Source organism: Stegostoma tigrinum, chromosome 33 (assembly GCF_030684315.1).
Source record: "Stegostoma tigrinum isolate sSteTig4 chromosome 33, sSteTig4.hap1, whole genome shotgun sequence".
Lineage (NCBI taxonomy): Eukaryota > Metazoa > Chordata > Chondrichthyes > Orectolobiformes > Stegostomatidae > Stegostoma > Stegostoma tigrinum.
In genome coordinates this window covers 18,185,705-18,202,293 of record NC_081386.1, presented here as the reverse complement: position 1 = coordinate 18,202,293, position 16,589 = coordinate 18,185,705, and the positions used below count along the sequence as shown (strand labels likewise).

Sequence of the window (16,589 nt, the reverse complement as noted above, 5' to 3'; positions counted from 1 at the left end):
TTCAGCCTCTCCCGAAAGTCAAACCCACCAACCCTGGCAACATCCTTGTAAATCTTTTCTGAACCTTTTTGAGTTTCAGAACATCATTCTTACAGCAGGGAGACCAGAACTACATGCAGTATCCCAAAAGCAGTCTAACCGATGTGCTGTACAGACTACAACATGACCTTCCAACTCCTATACTCAATGCACTGACCAATGAAGGCAAGCAGACCAAAACACCTTCTTCGGAAACCCAGGTTCAAATCTAGGCCCTCTTGTGGCACAGTGATAGTGTCCCCACCGCCTGAATCAGGAGCCCGCGTTCAAGTTCTACCTATTCAAGAAGTGGTAATACCATCTTTCAACAGGTGGATTAGGGGAAAATAGGTTAAACTAAAAAGAAAGACGCTTCCAGGAATGCACCTGCTGTTCCGCGATCTCAACTTTTGTTTCGAACGTAGGTGGGGCACGTTCGCGTTTGATGGATTTGGCTTGCCGTACGCTGATACCTTGGACGTCGCGGCCAAACTAACGAGTGGGCGGGGCTGGTCAAGCGGGTGGGGTCAAGCTGACACTGTGAGGGTCTGAACCAGGGGGCGGGGCCATGACGAGTGGTTGTCAGGCCCGATCAAAGGGGCGGGGAATTGCGCTGATAGGCGGTGTTAGGCGTGGGGCGCGTTGTGGGCGGGTCAGCGCTGCGAGGGGCGGGGCTGCGGGATGGGCGGTCTCGGGCGCTCGGCTCGAGTGGCGGGGGGAGGGGCAGGGCCGAGGCCGAGCCTGAACGGCGACGTGTTTACGCGAAAGCGACAACAGCCCTGCCCGACAACATGAAGCCTGTAGTTCCAGAGGCAGTGTCGGCGAGAGGCTCCATTTGACAGCGGCTCAGTACTTAGCAGACGGGAGAGCACGGGGTGGGTGTGAAAACAGCCTGTTGTGGCGGAGTGAGGATGGAGAAGAAGAAGGAGGAGGCGTCGGCGAAGGTAAACTGATGAAGCACTGGGTGTTTCTGTGTATTTAAGTGTCTTGTTTGTGTTGAGGAGGCCAGGCCTTGAAGCGGCCCTGAGTTAAAAATTACCTCCGGATTTGAGATTGGGAAGCAATCGAGCCCAACTCACCATAGCCTGCAGATTTATAAAATGTGGCTGATAATATTGTTTGTGATGGGTTTTAAACGGATTCTGCTAATCTGATATTTCGATCCCTACACTTCTAAATATCCACCCTTTTGTTTCTCATGAGGGAATTTTGATTGCTTTTGATTTGCAAAACGTACCATTGAAATAACATTTGAAAGTAAGACTTAATTTTTACCCTTGGATTTTAATCACAGTATTCTGCAGTTCTTAAAAATTAAGGCATTTGCAAAATTGACAGTTGGCCTAGAAATAAATTGAGTTTAAACACTTGCCCCGCGAAACAATCAGGAAAGTCACTTGTAACAATTTCAGATGCAACAAAAATAAAACACTTTTATTTGATCATTTTCTACTTGAGCTATTGTAATTAATTTTACCTTGCAGCACATATCTGATCCCATGTACCTGTTACAAACGATAAGCTACCCTTAAAAAAAACAGGATCCTAAGCGTTCATTTAGGAATGTTGCCCAACTGGTGCTGCAGGGGTGAGAATCGCAGGAAATGTTTGAGTAAAGAATGAATTTTTTTTACATTCCGTTGTTGAGACTGATGGAAGGCAAAGCTCTTTTTGTTCTCAGACAAATGTCACTAACAAAAGTTCAATTACAGTGATAATCACTTGGCTGTTTGTAGAAAAACTAAATTTAAAATTACTGTATACAGTTTGAAGGCATTAACAATTACATTTCTGATTTAATTAAAACCTACTTGAGTTGAGTCACGTAACATTAGTTTATTCAAACCCTTTGTTGCTAAATACAAGAATTGCCTGTGCCATTGTGTTCTAGTTTAAAATGTTAAAATGCAGTGTTTCATATCAGCATTGATAGATTTTAGCTATTTACTTTTATCTTTTGAAGTTTTAATTTTAAGCAAGTAAATATGCAATTAGCTAGAGTTGAAGTTATTCTTGAATAACTACTAGACCTGTATGGAACTTAATGAGCTAGATACAGTGAATGCGTGTATTAAATCAGTTACATCATGCAATTGTTTGGAGAATTACAAAATTGACAGTTGGCCTAGAAATAAATTGAGTTTAAACACTTGCCCCACGAAACAATCAGGAAAGTTCGGGGCAGCACGGTGGCTCAGTGGTTAGCACTGCAGCCTCACAGCACCAGGGACCCAGGTTGGATTCCAGCCTTGGGTGACTGTCTGTGTGGAGTTTGCACGTTCTCCCCGTGTCTGCGTGGGTTTGCTCTGGTTTCTCCCCACTGTCCAAAGATGTGCAGGCTAGGTGGATTGGCGATGCTAAATTGCCCGTAGTGTTCAGGGGTGTGCGTGTGTGTTATAGGGGGATGGGTCTGGGTGGGATACTTCAAGGGGCCGTGTGGACTTGTTGGGCCGAAGGGCCTGTTTCCATACTGTAGGGAATCTAATCTAATCAAATAAGTGTTTTAAGTTCAGTATTTTTGAAAGCACTGATGTTTAAGATTGAAACCTAAGTTCTGTACAGGACGCAAACAGGCTGCTATAAATCTCCAGTGTAATGCTTGGTGTTAATGTTTTGTGTAGCAATTACTCTGATTTAATAATGTATTTATATTACTTATTTATAGAATGCAATTTTCATTGTTTAGTTTGTATTCATACCCTGACATTCATGACTCTAATCAATTTTTTCCATTGGTTCTTGTGCATAAAAGTAGACAGAAAATATATAAATAAACTGAGAATATCTCAAATAAAATGCCATGAACCTTAAACCTGAATCCAGTCCACTCCTGGCTGGTCTCCTACATTGTAGCATTTTGTAACACTGAGGTAATCCAGAAACTTGCTATCTGTGTCATGCAGCAAGTGCTTTGTCCTGTTCCTCTGTCATTCCTGTGCATCCTGACATCTGTTCGTTCCTGTTCAAGCTATATTTTGATTTCAAAATTCTCATTATTGTTTTCAAATTCACCCATGACCTTACCCCCCACTCTCTTTAATCTCCTTGATCCTCACAGTGCTCTGACATATTTTGACTCCTCTTATTCTGGCCTTTTTGGTGTTCCCAATCATAATTGCTGCACCACTGGTGACTGTGCCGAGGTCCCAAGTTCTAATTTCCTCACCACTCCCAGATCTCTTTGCCTGCCTAAGTTGTTTTGCTGCTTGAAGACATTCTTAAAATTTACCCTTTTTACAAATATTTACCTGTGGGATTGAATACCTTTATTTTTATATGTTCCTGTGTGCCACGGTTAATTTAACTGCATTAAAGATTATAATACGTTATATAATGAAATAGTATGTAAGATATTATGAAGTCTTCATGTGATTTCTTATTATTATTCGAGAGCACTAACAGTAGTGCATTTCACAAACAAAGCGAGTGACTGTTGTTACTAATGGCATTTGCATGGATGTTAAATAGAACATTTATTATAGAGAGTGGCAGCAAATTGCAGTTCTGAATACAGTAAGTACAATAAAGCTTTGACAAAATAGAGTCAGTGACTCCATAAAAGTTAAATGTTATGTAATAGGTGTTACATCTTAGTTCCTGGATTAATTTTCAAGATGTAAGTATGAATGTTGCAACGGGGTTGAAAGGTTATTGCTCTTTCAGAGAGTTGCTGATGAATCTCATCTGTGTGCATTTGGATGCTGGTGGTTGTATAAGTGACACAGTCTGTTATGCTTTGGAGCATTGATATCCTTTGTGACTATATGCATTAAATAGAACAGGGAGAAACAACTTGTCCATGGTGTTTGATGCTTGTGGTAATGCTATGCTACCATACAACTTCCTCTCCATACAAGATCGCATTTGAATGATTACATTGGGACGGCGCGGTGGCTCTGTGGTTAGCACTGCAGCCTCACAGCACCAGGGACCTGGGTTCAATTCCAACCTCGGGCGACTGTCTGTGTGGAGTTTGCACATTCTCCCTGTGTCTGCGTGGGTTTCCTCCGGGTGTTCCGGTTTCCTCCCACAGTCCAAAGATGTGCAGACTAGGTGAATTGGCCATGCTAAATCGCCCGCAGTGTTCAGCGGTGTGAGAGGAGTAGGGGAATGGGTCTGGGTGGGATGCTTCAAGGGGCGGTGTGGACTTGTTGGGCCGAAGGGCCTGTTTCCACACTGTGGGGAATCTAATCTAATCTAAAATGACTGATTTCCATGCAGCCAGCGCATCCCCATAAGAGATAGGAACAGGAGTAGTCTGTTTGACCACTTGAATCTCTACACTCAGTGCTTAATATTACGTGGAGTGAATTGGCTGGAGATTGACCTTTGATAGATCTTGGCTTTGCTTTGAAATTACCTTTATCCATGCAGAATATCTGGCTAAAGATGGTTCCAAGTGCTTCAATCTTGCCTTTTATGCACATGTGCTGGGCAAGTTGGGCACTTTCTTCTAATATGTCTAGTTAAATGTCAGAGTGCACGCCCATGCAGTTGTATCAAAGCAGGATCAAGGTTTTATCAGACCTCATAAATTTCTTCACTGATTCTGGAATTCCATTCCAAGGCTAATCGACACTTCTTATTGCAGTTCTACTTTTGATCTCTGTTCCATGTTCTGGTTAGTAAAAGAAAAATGCATACAAGTTTAATCAAAATGATAACCTGGGTCCAATAAAATACACTTAACCATTCTCAGTCACTTCTATGTATCCTGTTAGCATAATTATGTTGATTTTTATCATCTCTTCCCGTCCTTGTAATATCATGCTTGTGTAGATTGCACAAACTGTTGTCATGCTACATATACACAAGCGGCCAAGCTAATGGATTCCAAGCCCCCTCAGACATAGCTGAGTGAATTTCTCACATTCCATTCACCCATTATCTGGGACAATATTCTTGCCTTTAGCTCTCTAAACAGCAGAAAACTGCCTTAAAAACACCTGCTTTGGAGCAGGAGTTGGGTGTTGAGCCTGTTCGTCTCTCAAATAGTGACTGTGTCGTATACCCTAGCGCCCATGCTATCTCCATATCCCTTGATGTCATTGGTATCTAGAAATCTATCGATTTCTGTCTTCAATGTGCACTGTGGTTGAGCTTCCATGTTTTTCTGAGTTGGAAAATTCCAGTGATTTGCCACCATCCAAATGAAGACATTCCTCCTCACCTCAATCTTAAATGACCTCATCCTTACTCTGGGGCTTTTTCTCCTGGCCCTGGACTCACCAGACAGGAGAAACATCCTAACTATATCCACCTTGTCATGTCCTATAAGGATTTTTTAAGTTTTAATAAAATCACTTCCCATTCTTTGAAACCCGTTCTCTGCAGTCTGTCCTTGTAGAACCATCCTGTCATCCCTGACAAGAGTATGCATGTATACACTTCCTTCAGAAAAGGAGACCACAACGATATACAGTGTTCCAGATGCGCACTCATCAAGGCTGTATATCATTTGACAAAAAAAACTGTAGATGCTGTAAATCAAAGACAAAAATATAAATTACTGTAAAAGCTTAGCAGGTCTGGCAGCATTTTGGAGTAATAGAGATGCTACAACATGGAAACAGACCCTTTGGTCCAACTCATCCATGCCAACCAGATAGCCTATACAAATCTAGAACCATTTGCCATTATTTGGCCCATATACCTCTTAAACCCTTCCTATTCATATACACATCGAGATGCCTTTTGAACATTGTAATTGTACCACCACTACTCTGGAAGCTCATTCCATATACGCACCACCCTCTGTGTGAAAATGTTGCTCCTTGGGTTCCTTCTAAATATCGTGCCTCTCACCTTAAATATCTGCCCTCAAGTTTTGGACTTCCCCACACCAGGGAAAAGACCTTGTCTATTTACCCTATCTGTGCCCCTCATGATTTTATAAACCTTTAAGGCCACCCCACATCCTCTGATGCTCCGGGAAAACAGCCCCAGCCTGTTCAGCCTCTACCGATAGCTCAAACCCTCCAACCCTGGCAACATCCTTATCAATATTTCTTGAACCCTTTCAAGTTTCACAACATTGTTCCTATAGCAGGGAGACCAGAATTGCAAGCAGCTTTCCAACAGTGGCCTAACAAATGTCCTGTACAGCCACAACATGACCTCTCAACACCTATACTTGATGCACTGACCAATAAAGGCAAGCGTACCAAATGCCACCTTTGCTATCGTATCTACCCGAGTCTGCTTTCAAGGAACTATGAACCTGCGTTCCAAGGCCCCTTTGTTCAGCAACACTCACCAAGACCTTCCCATCAAGCATATTAGTCCTGCCCTTATTTGCTTTTCCAAAGTGCAGCGCATCACATTTATCTAAATTAAACTGTCTGCTGCTCCTTGGCCCATCTAATCAAAATCCTATTGTATTGTAAAGTAACCTTCTTTGCTGTCCACTACGCTTCCAATTTTGGCATCATCTGCAAACTTATGAACCATGCCTCCTATGTTCACGTCCAAATCATCTATAGAAATGATGAAATGTAGTGGACCTGGTACCAATCCATGTGGCACACCACTGGTCACAGGCCTTTAGCCTGAAAGGCAATCCTCTACCACCACCCTCTGTCTTCTACCTTCAAGCCACCTCTGTATCCAAGTAGCTAGTGCTCCTTGTATACCTTGTGATTTAACCTTGCTAACCAGTCTGCGCTGAGGAATCTTGTTGAACGCCTTACTAAAGTCCATATAGATCACGATAACTGGTCTGGCCTCATCAATCCTCTGTTACTTCTTCAAAAAACTCAGATCAAATTAGTGAGACATAATTAGTGAAATAGACTTTCCTACACACTAAACCACGTTGACTATCCCTAATTGGAACTGGGCTCTGAGGAAGGGTCACTTGACCCAAACATTAACTCTGATTTCTCTTCGCAGACTTTATCAATCCTGCTGAGCTTTTCCAGCAATTTCTGTTTTTGTCTCTATACCATTGATCTTGCTGAATGCTTGCTTGACCTGAAAGCTAATTTTTAATCACTAGGGTATTCACATCCCTTTGAACATCAACATTATTTATTTTAGCCAGTGCTCTGAGGTATTACTGCACACCTCTGGCGAATGTCAGCCTGAAGCTGGCCCTCCTTACTCAGTGTTAGGGACACTACCATGAACCACAGGAGCCGCCCCCCACCCCCCACCCCACCCACCCCAACATCACCATGTATACTGATCTGAGGACATCCAGTTATTCTGGTAACAGTAAAACAGAAGTGCAGATGCTGAAGATCTGAAAAAGAAAGAAAATTGGCAAAATGCAGCAGGTCTGGTAGCTTCTGCAGTTTCTGAGGAAGAGTATCTGGACTCGAAACATTAACGTTGCTTTCTCCCCAAAGATGTTCCCAGACCTGCTTAGTTTTGCTTAGTTTTTTTTGCTTCAGGAGTTCTAGTAATGTTGGCTGTCATTTCCACAGACTTTCCCGTATACCACCGAGATCTGGAATGTTTATGGAGCCTCCTCTGCCTGTTAATTCCTCATCTGTGTGTTAGCACCATGACTAACTTCTAGATGTATCAGGACCTCTAAGATTGCTTGGTTGTGAAAGACTAACTATCTTTATTCAGATGCTTCAGAAAAAATGAAAACCATTCATTCATTCATGTAGCACTTTTGAGATATCCTGTAGTTGTGAAGTTGTTTTACAGCCAATTAAATACTTTTTGAAGTGTGTTTCTTGAGCAGACAATTTGTGTTGAACAAAGTGGTAATGACCAGATAATCAATCTCTCTGAGGTTGGTTGAAGGATTAATATTGGCCAAGATTCTGGGGATATCTCACCTTGCCTGCATCTGCATAGTGCCAGGGGATCTTTTGCTCCATCTGTACAGGGATATGTGACCTTGTGTCAAAATCACATCTGAAAGATACTTAGCATGCGTATACCTAGCGTGCTTTGTAGCCTGACCTGGAGTGCGAACTAGTATATGGGCGTTTAGAAAGAAAGATTCCAAGAGCAAGAGCACACCGTTTGGCCCTTTGAATGGCAGTGCAAATTCAGTGTGTTCACTGCTGATCATCCAACTGTTCCTACCTTCTCCCTGTACCCTTTGGTCCCTTTTGTCCTAGGAAATATATCTAACTCCTTTTTGAAAGCCTTTGATGTTTTGTCCTCAACCACTTTCTGTGACAACAAATTCCACAGGCTCACTACTCTGCATGAAGAATTATTTTTCTCAATTCAGTCCTAAACTGTCCTTATTCTAGACTCATGGGCCGTCGGGCGTATCCTTCCTCTGTTTGCCCTGTCTAGTCTAGGTTACCCTCCAATCCATAAAAACAGTTCCAGAATCTACAGAATCTTGAAAACTGATGACCAATTCATTATTTTTAGAACCACTTCCCTGAGTGCCTTGGGATGTAGATTGGCGAGCCCTGGAGCTTTTATAGGTGTGTGTTATAGGCATATTGAGGCTGTTGTTGGAATCAAACTCCCACAGCTACCGAGAATCCACCTCTCCCCCCCCCCCCCCCCCCCTCCAAAGCACGTTCCTGCAAAAATTCCATCCCCCATTCCCAATTCCTTCGCCTCGCTGCATCAGCTCCCAGGATGAGGCATTCCACTCCTGCACATCCCAGATGCCCTCGTTCTTCAAGGACCGCAACTCCTCCTTCCCTCCCCAAGCCCCCTGCAATGATCGAGAACGCCCTCGACCATGTCTCCCGCATTTCCCGCAACTCATCCCTCACCCTGTCCCTGCAATAACCGTCAAAAGAGAATCCCCCTCATCCTCACGTACCACCCCACTGACCTCCGGATACAACACATCATCCTCCAACACTTCCGCCATCTACAATCTGACCCCACCACCAAAGACATTTTTCCATCTCCACCCTTGTCTGCCTTCCGGAAGGACCACTCTCAGGGATTCGCTTGTCTGCTCCACACTCCCCTCCAACCCCACCACACCTGACACTTTCCCCTGCAACCGCAGGAAGTGCTACACTTGCCCCCACACCACCTCCCTCACCCACATCCCAGGTTCCAAGATGACTTTCCACATCAAGTAGATGTTCACCCGCACATCTGCCAATGTGGTATACTGCAACCACTGTACCCATTGTGGCTTCCTCTACATTGGGGAAACCAAGCGGAGGCTTGGGGACTACTTTGCAGAACACCTATGCTCAGTTCACAACAAACAACTGCACCTCCCAGTCGCGAACCATTTCAACTCCCCCTCGCGTTCCTTAGACAACATGCCCATCTGGGCCTCCTCCAGTGCCACAACGATGCCACCGGAAGGTTGGAGGAACAGTAACTCATATTCCGCTTAGGAACCCTGCAGCCCAATGATATCAGAGATAATGGGAGCTGCAGATGCTGGAGAATCCAAGATAACAAAGTGTGAAGCTAGATGAACACAGCAGGCCAAGCAGCATCTCGGGAGCACAAGAGCTGAGGTTTCGGGCCTAGACCTTTCATCAGAGGCTCTGATGAAGGGTCTAGGCCCGAAACTTCAGCTTTTGTGCTCCTAAGATGCTGCTTGACCCAATGGTATTAATGTCGATTTCACAAGCTTCAAAATCTCCTCCTCCCCCCCCCATCCAAAAACCAGCCCAGCTCATCCCTGCCTTCCTAACCTGTTCTTCCTCTCACCTATCCCCTCCTCCCACCTCAAGCCGCACCTCCATTTTCTACCTCCTAACCTCATCCCACCCCCTTGACCTGTCCGTCCACCCCAGACTGACCTATCCCCTCCCTACCTCACCTCTACAGGCTCCATCACCACCCCTTTAACTTGTCTGTCTCCTCTCCACCTTTCTTCTTCTCTATCTACCTCCCCCTGTCTCCCTATTTATTTCAGAACCGTGTCCCCATCCCCCCTTTTCTTTGATGAAGGGTCCAGGCCCAAAATGTCAATGTTTGTGTTCCTAAGATGCTGCTTGGCCTACTGCGTTCGTCTAGCTCCACACTTTGTTCTCTCGGATTCTCCAGCTTCTGCGGTTCCCATTATCTCTCTCTAATTCCAGGTTGGGTTTAAGATTATCGGACTCAAAGGCAGTGAGAGGTGAGTGTTAGTATTTTTTTTTAATTTTCGATGTTGCATTTGGTTGGTTGGTTTAAATTGTTTGTGCCTTGTGTAATAGTGGCTCTTTGTGTCACTGAGATTCCTGGGGATGGCAGAAGTCACTTTGGTAGTTTTGTTCAAAGTGAGCTAAACAATGCTTTTAGAACTGGCAAACAAGCTCTCTGATGAAGGGTCTAGGCCCGAAACGTCAGCTTTTGTGCTCCTGAGATGCTGCTTGGCCTGCTGTGTTCATCCAGCCTCACATTTTATTATCTTGGAATCTCCAGCATCTGCAGTTCCCATTATCTCTGAAGCTGGAGTTAGGGTTGTCTTTGTCCCTGCAAAAGGGGGAGTTAATTGTAGTGGTAGCTCACCATTTGCGATTGCAAGAAATGCCATCAGAATCTTTGGAAATGGCTAAAATTCAATTGCAAATGAAGCAGCTTGAATATGGAAAGAAAATGAAATAGTTTGAATTACAGTTGAAAGCAGAAAGAGAATTGCTGTAGTAGAGGAAAAATTAATGGAAAAGAAGGCCCTCACAGAAGAAAGTGAGAAAAGTTTTGAGCTTTGGAGGTTGGAACTGAAAACTCAAAGTTGACAGGTAGAGGTGAAAAGTAGGAGTAGTGATGAGGACAGTAATGGAGAGCAATCCCATTGTAGCCAAAAGTCTGGTGGGGATCTGTTAAAATATGTCCAAATGTTTGTTGCCTAAATTCAATGAAAAGAATGTAGAAGCCTTTTTCATTTCATTTGAGAAAGTGGCTAAACAAATGAAATGGCCGGTTACCATGTGGGATTTGTTGATCCAAACAAAGTTGGTAGGTAGAGCTAGTGAGGTATTTGCATCACTATCAGAGGAGGTATCTAGGGAGTACGATGAGGTGAAAAAAGCCATTTTCAGTGCAAATGAGCTAATACCAGAAACTTACAAGCAACTCTTTAGGAATCTTGGGAGGGCATTTGGGAAAACGTACATAGTTTGAAAGGATCATACAAAGTAATTTTGATAGGTGGATAAGGGTATTGAAAATAGATCAAACACATGACACTCTTCGAGACCAGTATTTTGGAGGAGTTCAACAATTCACTTTCTGGAGGAGTGAGAACTCAACCGGAAGAGCAGAGAGTTAAAATTGCAAGATTAGCAGCTGAAATGGCAGATGATTGAGTTGGTTCGTAAATCAGAATTTGGCTTCCGACATCAACATTGGTCTGTGCAGGATAGAAATTGGGTAAAAGAGAAATCCTCAGGACTTCAGGGAAAGGGAGATCTCATTGAATAGTTTACCACAGGGCTAACAGGAAATCCACGGGAGGTGGAAAAGGAAGTAAAAAAGCTCAGGTGTTTTCACTCTAATAGAGTAGGCCACATTGCAGAGCTGGTGGTTTAGACAAAGCACTGGGAAGACAGATGTGGGAAAACAGGATAAGCCAGTGAGTTTTGCTAGTGGTAAAGGGAAGCACAGTGGAAGCTAAAAAAGCTGCAAAATATGTACAAACTGATCAGTGGTTGGTTGAGAAGAAAGTGACGTCTCTTTCAAGAATTTACCTGTATGGGTAAGATTTACTCATGTATGCCTGAAGGAACAGGTAAAGAAATTAAGATTTTAAGAGCTATGGGAACAAGTCAGTGTTTGGTGAGAGATAAGGAAGTATGTAATTCAGAAGGAATATTGTCAGAAAAGGTGGTAATATGTGGAATTCGTGGTGAGAAAACTAGTGTTCTATATAAAGTGAGGTTGGAGAGTCTGTGAAAAGTGGTGGTAGATGTAGTAGAGAACTTCAGTTCCAAACATCCAGCTACCTCACTGCCAAGGATAAACTGTATCACATGGGAGTGATGCCTACTGTGGTTGAAAAGCCACTGGAAAATCAGGCAACATGAGGTGTTGCCGGAAATTTATCTTGGGATTTTTTTTCTGTGTGGTGACAAGGTTGCAAAGCCACAACTGGAAACAGAAGGAGAAATCAAAGGATAAAGATAGGGAAGTTGAAGTTCAGTTATCAGAGACTGTTTGCTCAAATGGTTGAGAGAAAACAAGAACAGGTGGAGTACAAAGTTGATATTTTTAGTTCAGAGAACTTAGCTGAATTACAAAAGAAAGTTGAAAACCTAAAGCAATTGTATCAAAAAGCATACACAGAATAAGACTCCCCAAGTGTATCCCAGAATGTTACTATCTTAAAACTGATGTCTTGATGGGGAAATGGAGGCCATCACACATTCAGGCGGATGAGAAATGGGCAGAAGCTCATCACATTGTATTATTGGTGGGTTATTGGCGGGAAAGGAGGTGTTGTGGATAGCACACAGATTAGCAAGGAAAGGAAATTTTGATGGGAAAATAGTAAATGGTACTCCATCATTTAAGAATGGGAGGAAGGAGAAAGCAAGAAACATGTCTGCCAATTTACAGCCCCCACTTTGGAGAAGTTACTGGAATCTAAGATACTCAGACAGAGCACTTAAACAAGTATCAGTTGATTAGTATCAGCAAGGATTTGAGAAAGCTGAATTGTCTGATTTAATTGAGATTTTTTTAAAGAGTAATTAACCTTGATGGTAACAGCGTCTAACTGAGCATCCAAAGTTAAATTAACTTCTGAAGGCATTTGGTTCAGTACAAAAAATAAGAGCACACAAAATTGAAAATAACATTTTATTGTATTGCTTCGTGATTAATTGAGATGTCAGAATAGGAAAAGTGGTCTTCTGCAGATCTGTAGAGAGGGCTTACTGCAAATCACTTTTGAAAGGAATAGAGCTGTCTGTCAAAGTTTGCAGGTGATATGCAATTAAGAGGTTAGGTGTATGGTTAGGAATAGGAAGTCTCAAAGAAACATGGCCTGAGTGAATATGCAAAACAGTAGTAGATGGTACCTCAAAATGTGGGGAAGTGTTGAGTCAAATTCTTTGATTTTATAAATGAATTGAACCATTTTCTTATTTTAAAAAGACTAGGCACTGTGGAGGAGCTAAGAGAGTTATGTCTCTATGCACAAAAAGCTAGATGCAGAACGTGACATTTCAGTTATACAAAGCCTTGATTACTCATTTGGAGTACTGTTCAACTCAGGGCACCGAATCAAAGGAAAGATCCTTAGACGTAATTAAAAAATATATACTTTTCAGTAGAATGATAACAGTGCTTAAAGGGTTAAATAATGAGGACTGATAGTGTGTAAGCTTGCTTTGCAGTCCCATGTGTTCGGAAGTTTGTGGTGTGATGTAATTGAGGTGCTTATATTAACAAAGAAATTCAGTAAGCTAAATGCAGAGAAACTCTCCTCAGTTAAGATGCAGTGAATAATTTATAATTTTGCAGTCTTCCTCTCTTGTCCTCAACAGGGTTTGTAGGTAGTGATTTGTTTCCCCAAACTCTGTTTTTGAAGTCCAACCTAAAATGGCCCAAGCAAATTCTTTAGGCTTTAAACAACGTAGGATTTATTACTGTTTTCGAAGCTTGTGGGAATGGTTTGCAACACACTCTCACATGCATCTAATAAAGAGAGAAAAGAGAAGTGAGAAAAAGCAAAGGAGAGAAGTCATGAAGGATTATTCAAAATCAAAAGATATCAGAATTAATTCCCATGAATTAGTGTCTAGCAAGTTTGTGTCCATTTGAGGTTCTTTCTGCTGACTGACATATTTCTTTTGCAGAAGTTCAAATGCAATCACGGAAGCTGGAAAGTGGTTCACTTCCATAGATTCCCATAGAATCCCTACAGTGTGGCCCTTTGGCCCAACAAGTGCACACCAACCCTCTGATCATCCCACCCAGACCCATTCCCCTATAACCTACCTAATCTACATATCCCTGAACACCACAGGCAATTTAGCTTGGCCAGTCCACTTGGCCTGCACATCTTTGGACTGAGAGAGAAAACCGGAGCACCCAGAGAAAACCCAGAAATAGACTTTTAGCGAAGCCTGGAGCTGCTTACTCTTTGAGTGTTTCAAGCAGATTGATAACCAAAAGTTAAAGATGACTCCACTAAGATGGTGGTTGTTCCCTCGTCAGTAACCATGTGTTTTTGTGGCTGCTAAGTGGAATTGTTTGCATCAACTAAACCCATAAATGGCTTTGTTCAGCACTAACTGAAGTAGACATCTTGTCTATTGATCCTTTATGTTCGCTTGGCAGGAGTGTCCATTCAGTGCAAGGAGGGTCACATTCCAAAGGATGATGTTTGAGTTTGTCCTGAGAATTGCTGGACATTTCTGGAAGAAGTCAGCTTGCTCATTCTGTTTTCACCAGCAGCTGTTTTAAGATCTGGCAAGAATCCATTTAAAAACAAAAGAATTAAACAAGATAATTTTTTATTTAGACAAAGTCTTCCTGGACATTATATTGGATTATCAGTATATCTCAAGTACACCCCACTCCGTGTTAAAGTTCAGTTACAGGTATTCTATTTTTCAGGATAGACAGTGTTCAGACACTTTCTACTTACTCCCCTTGTCCCATTAATGCTTTTGAGGGATTTCTGGTCTAGAAATAACCAACCTTCAGACTGTTGTGGTTCTTGTAATATTTTGGGGTTCTTTTGAGCAGTAAATGAGGTTAGGATATTCTGCAGTATTTGTCCCCTACCTGATTTATGTTGTTCTTGTTACTCTGAACTTTGTCTCTACGAGTAGCTTGTCCACATAATAACTCTGTATCAAGAGATGACTTGATTACTAATATTCCTCCACTGGAGTTTCATATCAATCTTTGTGATTGCTCAACTCCTGGATATCCTTAGTCTTTCTCTGTCAAAATGGTCCGACACTACCTTTTAAGTGATTCAAAAGCAACACTTCCAAGGTTGCTTCAGTTCAGATCGTCTCTATAACAGGATTTGTTTTTCAGAATAAAATTGTAATAGAATGGAAAGACCAACGATATAATGCTTGTTGATTGAGCATGCTCAAAGGTTGGTATGATCTACTCCTGTTTATATTTCTAATGTTAAATACAGGTTGTTCCCTTTAAATAAAAGATTAAATTTAGTTTTGTTTTGTTTTAAAACTGCCGCATTGAAGATATCTGTAAAAATCAGCAACAAATTATATGTCTAATTAAAAGCAATACTTTTAATCTGAAATTCCTGACTTCTAATTGTTTATTGGGGTTAATTGGAATTATTTTGTAAATATAATTACACAATTTGAAGTTGCCACCTATAAACCCTATTCCCTATAATAAACTGTATAAAAACCAAAAGAACTGCAGATGCTCTAAATCGGGAACAAAAACAAAGTTGCTGGAAAAGCTCAGCAGTTCTGGCAGCATCTGTGGAGGTGAAAACAGAGTTAACTTCCGCATCTGGGGTGACCCTTGCTCAGTTCTGAGGAAGGTTCACCAGACCCGAAACGTTAACTCTGTTTTCTCCTCCACAGATGCTGCCAGACTTGCTGAGCTTTACCAGCAACTTTGTTTTTGTTCCTATAACAAACTGTAATTGAGTGGGAAAGTTTGATACATCGTGTCATTAGAAAATGTCGTGTTTCTTCAGTAATAAAATAATAGCATAACAATACGCATTCTGTGATTCTGCTCCTTTCTTTTCCCATCAATTGTCTTTTCTCTGTCTGCACCTCCCCCCACTCTACCCCTCACTGACCATGACCAAATAAATGCATTAATGTTTTTCACCAGAGAAGTAGATTTTTCTTTTGTGTCCTGATTCCTATAGTACAAAGAAACTCTCCAGGCAGAACAACAGTTATTCATGGTAGTGAGAAATGTGATCCATGTATTTGTGTAAGTTTGTATCTTTTAATAGTTGATTTATTTTAGGTTGGCTTAGCAGAATAATGCTTTCTTTGAATGCGTGGCGTCACACTAAGAAGTGATGACTGTAATGTTACAGAAACAGGTCTTCATCCGCTATTTGAATACACATAACTGAGAATCTGTTGTTCTTGTGAGCAGAGATCACAAATTATATCCACACAATGTTCATGCCTGCAGTCTTAAAAATAAAATTCTTCTTGTAGCTCCCCACCTGATTGTGAAACGATGTGCGTGAGCTGAGTTGTTTTACTTTGTCTACACTCGCCTTGGAAGATTTTTAGGTAAACTTATACTTGGTTTTAAGTGATATCAAGATGTGTTTTCGTCAACAAAATCTGTTGCTGTGCATGTGATTCATATTTGGGACAAAAATTCTGCTGCTAGTTTTGAAATGTGAATGCAGTAATTTTTATTTTGCATGAGGTACTTTGCTATGTGTTTCAATAAATTTAAATGTTTTGTTTTCTTGAATCTGTATAATCTGAAGTCGTTGACTTGTTGAACGTGACTAAATGACACTATTTTAGTCACATTAATTTTAGTAAAATACAGCATAAAGGCATTCACATAGTACAAAGATATTTAATTCATTTGGAGATAGCAGGATCTGCAGATGCGGGACCCAGTAAATACCGTGTGGAGCTGGAGGAACACAGCAGGTCAGACAGCATCAGAGGAGCAGGAAAGTCGACATTTCGGGTTTACCCCCTTCATCAGATCCTATCAATGTATGTGTTAAAGTGTCTTTTAAATGTTGTAAT

The 16,589-nt window shown here is 41.8% G+C and overlaps 1 protein-coding gene and 1 long non-coding RNA gene across 7 annotated transcripts in view; one reads left to right on the top strand and one right to left on the bottom strand.

Annotated features, from left to right (window-relative positions):
* LOC125467301 (uncharacterized) overlaps window positions 1-520 on the bottom strand; it is a 53,776-nt gene extending 53,256 nt beyond the window's left edge. For both annotated transcript variants that reach the window (XR_009442876.1, XR_009442877.1), the window contains exon 1: window positions 406-520. This is a non-coding gene — a long non-coding RNA (uncharacterized LOC125467301). The remainder of the gene's footprint in view (window positions 1-405) is intronic.
* A 204-nt stretch (window positions 521-724) lies between these two features.
* Window positions 725-16,589, top strand: part of secisbp2l (SECIS binding protein 2-like) — a 75,717-nt gene continuing 59,852 nt past the window's right edge. For 4 of the 5 annotated variants that reach the window (XM_048562796.1, XM_048562794.1, XM_048562793.1 and 1 more), the window contains exon 1: window positions 725-962. In XM_048562796.1, coding sequence (XP_048418753.1) covers window positions 930-962 — 33 coding nt within the window. In that variant the 5' untranslated portion in view covers window positions 725-929. Of the gene's footprint in view, window positions 963-16,031; window positions 16,110-16,589 lie in introns of all 5 variants that reach the window. The other variant, XM_048562798.1, reaches the window with a different exon arrangement.